General features: G+C 36.0%; 1 protein-coding gene across 1 annotated transcript in view; it reads right to left on the bottom strand.

Moving 5' to 3' along the window:
* Positions 1 to 1,006: 1,006 nt before the first annotated feature.
* LOC142348110 (uncharacterized) overlaps positions 1,007 to 6,000 on the bottom strand; it is a 45,042-nt gene continuing 40,048 nt past the window's right edge. The window contains exons 6-7 of the mRNA XM_075399277.1: positions 1,989 to 2,122; positions 1,007 to 1,297 (exon numbers count right to left, since the gene is read on the bottom strand). Coding sequence (XP_075255392.1) covers positions 1,007 to 1,297; positions 1,989 to 2,122 — 425 coding nt within the window. The remainder of the gene's footprint in view (positions 1,298 to 1,988; positions 2,123 to 6,000) is intronic.

Here is a 6,000-nt window from a genome sequence, read left to right as displayed (position 1 = left end):
ATTGATGAAACTTATGATAAACTCGATGATAATTTGCGCATAAATATTCCCCATACCATGAAATTGCTTTCTTATACCAATTTCGATCCATTTCGTTAATATAATTTTCTAAAGATATTGCTACTCAAAGACAAGTAAGCTAAAGCATTACACAACACAAAGCTCAGACAAAATTGTTTAACTTACTTGAAGTTCAAATTAAGGAACCGATTTTTGATTGTAGATAAAAAGCTAAACGTTGCAAAGAGAAAACAAAAAAGTACACATACGGAGTTTACAGTATAATAAAACTGTTCAACAGAGGTTTGATATTCAAAGAAATTGAACAAAGTTGTATACCAAGCTAACTATTCTGTTTGGCAAATGTCAATGGTAAAGATAAAGTTTGAACGGTTTGAACTAACCTTGTGAGAGAACCTGAATAAAAGCATTTATAAAACATAAAAATTATGATCCTATGGCCCAGGTGGTTAGGCAGCATCTAAAATACAAAAAATAGCTGTTTGAAATATATAGAAAGTGGTTTCGAGGCTACTAGAGGGAGGGATCCTTTTTCTGTGCGGTAGGCCCCCTCATTTTCCACTACTCACGTAAAACTGAACATGAATGCACTAAAGTCTGGACATGAACGCTCGCAAGTTTGATCAGCGCACCAAAGTCTGATGAATGCACAAAAGTCTGGACATGAACAAAACTGGGAGGGACTTGACATAGAAACTTTCGGTCTGAGACATACGATATACCGGTCTAGATATACGGTATACCGGTTTCTGTCTGCCACCACAACCCGGGTTGCCCTGATCGTGGATGATTTTTCCCTGCATGGGTCACTAACGGACACTTCAACCTGGTTAAATTTAAACCATAATGCTTTTACGGTTTAAAACGATATCAAAAACTTCTTTCAGCAAATTATTCAGCGCAAACTGAATTTTTGTAAACATTCATTTTTTTCAAATTTTAATTAAAATGAGAACATTAAAGGAAGTCTTTACTTCAAAGATAGTTAGAGCTCGACTTGCTTAGATTTTGAGTTTTCATCCGATGTTAAGTTTCGAACTGTGGCAGGAAAATCGTTGCAAATCCAGGGCTGTTCTTCACAAACAATATGTTGCTTGAACCATGAAAAGGTAAGTTGTTCACGTAGTCTGTTATGTGCAAAGAGGAACAGCTTTTTCTTTGAATTCGGGTTCAAAATGAAAACTGCATCATGTTTGACAGTTTCTCTCGAAAGTGGGCCCTTTCCGAAACCCACCACAGATATTACATTTGCACATAAATTCTTGTTGTATTTAACCTGAAAACAAATTGCTGTCAACATTGATATCCTGGATCTATTCTGTTTCGGCCCGCCAGCTTAGTGAGCTTATATTTTTTACGCCCCCCAGGCGCACGTGCTATTTTCTTACATAGTGACGTGCTATATAACAACATATAATTTGTAAGTGGGGGGCGTAAAACACACGGGGGGGACAGAATAGATCAGATATCCTTTAATAATCTAATATTTCATTTTGGAAAAGTAATGATTAATTATTAAGTATCTGAACCTGAGAATAAGCTAATGCATGTACATTCGGTACTCTAACAGGAAAAAAATGCCTATCGACTGAGCAAAATTCATGGTTGAGATGTCCAAAATCAAATTTAGAATTTCTCGAGAACCCTTACAAAATAAAAAAAAGCTTTTTTGCTCGTTTCTAAACATTAATTTTACCAGTCGTATCTCAGGATCTTTTCCGTTTGTGCCACTTATTTGGTGCATATTATTTGCACCCTCCAAACGCAGGTGACATATATCACTTAAGGATTTACTATGTCATAAAATGAGCTCTGTAACTGGGGGTGCATAAAGTCCTGGGGACTAACGGAGAAGATCCAAGATTTCTTGCAAGATTTTGAATTCTTCAGTTATTATGCTTGATTTGACAAGCATTGCTGAAGAGCGAAAACTAAAAATAGAAACCGTTTGTTGCCTGCATTCTCACCTTGACTAAATTGAGGACATTATTCTGACTGGAGAAGTCGAGCACCTTATTAATATACGAGTTGAGGGAGAGACCAACATCTTGTCCAAACTTTTTGTAGATTCCTATCTGGTTACGACAGCACGTGCCTCTTTCTAAAATAAGTATTAATTTCGATACGAAATGGGTGTGTATTGAAAGGACAAAATTTATTCTTTTCGCTTGATTATCTATATATTATTTCGGATCCATTCTGTTTCTGCCCCCCAGCTTAGTGAGCATAAATCTTTTATTACCCCCAGGCGCACGTGATATTTTCTTACATAGTAACGTGTTATATAACAACAAAAATTTTGTAACTGGGGGTCTAAAAAACACTGGGTGGGCCGAAACAGAAGAGATCCATTAGTTCTAACTCAAATGCTATGTCACCATGGTTAAACTCCTAATCTTCGCATGTTTTAACGCTCCTTAAACATCCAACGTGACGTAGAACATGTTGCATTTTAAGACGCGATATGCCACCATGTAGAAGCTCGTGATCTGTACAATTCTTACCGCTCCTTAGAGAGGCAACATAGCAAAGCCAAAAAAGGCAATTAACAAAAAATTGGTGCCACATATGGTAATAGAAGCAAACAATTTGGATCAGTAACGTAAAACCAACGGCTGTTGAACCAAGAGGAGCGCGGTTCGAGCCAGGTTTGTGCGAAATAGAAATTTTATTTTCCATTATGCTATCTATTTCCTTTAATGACTTTCATATGATGCTTTTGTGGGCCTGCTAGTTTAGATTAAACCGCAGAAATCTAATGAAGATGCTCATTGCAAGCCTCATGGAAGAAACCACGACAGAAAAAAATGCACTGAACGTCACTTTAAAATTTTATCTTATGAAAAAAAACAGGTTTTTTCGGGTGATGAATAATCACACAATTTGCATCTCGTGTGGTTTCACTTAAAAAAACATTTCTTGTGTGAGAAAAAAAAACTTCTCACAGAAAATGACCGCAACTTACACGAGCAAAAAACTTTTTATTTTTGAAATGTATTTTCCATTTGCAGTGGAAAATTGTGAAAAATGAAAAAAAAATTGTCACGCTTCTCATCCGTAGAGTAGAAAAAATTGTAAAGCAGAAAAATTATTGCAAGTTTGACAAAAATTGAATAGCTACAATTGTTTTCTAAGTTTAAAACTAATATCCAACCTTACTAAATAAAGCAGCAATCATACTACCAATTTTAGAACTCATGCAACCACGCGTTTACACGAGGAAAATTCTAATTTTATTTGAAAATTGGGTTCTCCTATTGTAATAACGCAGTTGAGACTCCTCAATTTGCCAACAGCTCTTTTTATCGAGCGTTTTATATTCACAATCATCACAGTCGTCTGCCATGCGGTTCAATTGCGCGTAAAATTGACAGAATTGAGTGAAAACCTAATTTTTAAATTGTTATATAAAAACCACTCGTATTATTAATTGCTGATTAAAACGACCATTTGCAGATTAGCGTATACGTATATCTTGCTCTTGAGAATTTCGGTATACAAATTAAATCAAGGGTAAATAATAGCAAAAGTTGTCAACTCGTATTTTTGGCTGATTAAAAACTTTTTCGCGTAAAGTAGTGAGAAAAACTTGTTTTCAAAATCAATTTTTTGCCAAGTTATGACTCCAATGTTTCACTAACATAGTTATTAGGGGTGAAATTTTCTGTCTACCTTTTGTTTTTCTGATACCCATCTAAAAATCATTCCTTGAGCGACTTCACCTGTGGGCGTATTTACTAAACAATGAGCTGCAACAAAATAATAACTTTCCCAACAGTAATTTTTGCGACTTTGAGACCGTTTGAGATTTTCGCGGATAACAGCGACGGATCTTGGCCCAAATATCAAATATTTTTTATTGCACAGTTTTTTCCCTTGAAATGCTTTTAGTGCAGACAAAAGGTACCAAAAAATAATCAGTTTAAACACTCGTTTTCTCTGATAAAATATCTATTGTCCACGGTTGTTTTGAATTCAATTTTTCGCCAAGTATTTTATTTAGCCTACAACTTTTTACCCGATTATAGTTATTAATTACCTGAGAACCCATTTAAAGATTTAACTGAACTATGATATTTACAGTCGCGAAACTGATCTTTTTGTCGGCGAATTTTTTTGCAAAGGAATTTTTCTGAAATTAATCATTTTGGCCCTATGTTAATAAGTATCATGTTCTTAGATATTGTAACAATGGACAACAGCGAAGAGATATTATCAGGTCACTCCCGGGTCGAGTTTTGGTCAAAAAATAATGTAAAATTAGCGATGAATAGCGTTGAAAAAAAAACATTCTGCTGGTAGCGGTGAAAATTTTTCTTTCACCGCATAAACGGTGAAAAAATTCTTCACCGCTTAAAATTTTTTTCATCGCATTCATCGCATGTTTACTACTTATTCACAAGAGATTTCCAGATTACAATGAATTGCTAGTTTGCAAAAGTGGGTAAAACAAAAAACCCGCAAATTTCACATATCAAAATAAATCAGAAGTCATCAATCAATCAAAACAAAATAGTATCAAGCTATATCAAGCTTGTGCTTGAACACTCCGGGCCGCGTGCGTGAGGGTAAAACTTAATACTTTTATTTAGTTTACAATTTAAGATTTCGACAATCAAGTTTACTTTAATCTTCTATTGCTGAGCCGTAATTTCAAGATTATTTTGTAATTTCGAAGCTGTAAAGATCATCTGTTGTCATAATTGAGGCTTCCTGTTTACCTGTTTGTGTGTGTGTGTGTGTGTGTGTGTGTGTATGTATGTATGTATGTATGTATGTATAAACTTGTTGTACACTCTTCCGGGGCCACATATACACCGGCTATATAGGTGAAAACTATTGATCATACCTTTGCATCGAAGTTTTTCAATTGATGCATTGTAATTGGAATACTGTGTTGTTGAATGACAAGGATGTGTGAACGTAGTTATTAGATTTCATGGGTGCTGTTAAAGTTGAAATTTATCGAAGCTTGTTGGCCGCATATACTGTAAAATCTGTTGGTGTGAAGGCTGTCGATGAAACTATGTGTCTTGGAATCCGGAGACTGCAGCTTTTGTGAAAATGACGAATAGGAACAAAATAATGAAAACCTGATGATGCATGTTATTTTTGAGGGTAAAGAAACACTTTGAGCTGAAATTCGCGTAGTTTTAGGGAAGTTAAGTTTGAAGAGAAAATAAAATTTTTTTCGTTTCGCAGTTTCACCACGTTGTTGACTTCTTCAAGCGCTGGATTGCTCGAAATTGTATAGAATCGAACGATTGATGCGTTGACTTTGGACATGATGATAATGGAAATTTAAAGCCAATATGCTGTTTGAAATTTCAATTTTGATGGTTTCAAGTATTGTGTAAAACTTTAGCTAACTTAACTGCTGGTCTCTTTAGCACTCCAGTTGATGTCTTGATTTCGAAGGATCGTGCTCGTCAGTCCATTCCATTGTGGCATTTCGCAATTTGACCCATGGGCCCAATACCTCTCGGAGTTATTTCACGCAATAACCAGACTATATCGCCTTCTTTCAATTCCTCCGATTCTGTTCTCTACTTTGGGCGGCTGATAACATCCGATGTGTACTCCTTTTGCAGCCGTTTCAAAAAATGATCCAATAAAGTGTGTGTGTGTGTGTAGGAGAAATCCTTTTTACTAAATATTCGGCTGGTTGATGTCAACGGTGCAAAACGGCTATCAGGGCGTCTTAACAAAAAATGACAAGGTGTTAATGCTTCTTCGTCGTTTGTGTCTGAGGAGACATATGTAATTGGACTGGAGTTGAGAAGTCCTTCAGTCTCGGCTACAATTGTCTGAAAAATTTCGGCCTTCAATTGTAGGCTGCCTATAATTATGAGCAAAGTGCGTTGAGCAGACTGAATTAGCCTTTCCCATATCCCACCGAAGTGACTGGCTCGAGGTGGATTCACTTCCCATGTAATATTTTGCTGCTGTAACTGGGACTTGATGTAGTTGTTGTCAACA

Source organism: Convolutriloba macropyga, chromosome 10 (assembly GCF_964194025.1).
Source record: "Convolutriloba macropyga chromosome 10, txConMacr16.3, whole genome shotgun sequence".
In the NCBI taxonomy this organism is placed as follows: Eukaryota; Metazoa; Xenacoelomorpha; order Acoela; family Convolutidae; genus Convolutriloba; species Convolutriloba macropyga.
Note: the sequence above shows the minus strand (reverse complement) of the source record. Positions and strands in the feature narration are given on the sequence as shown.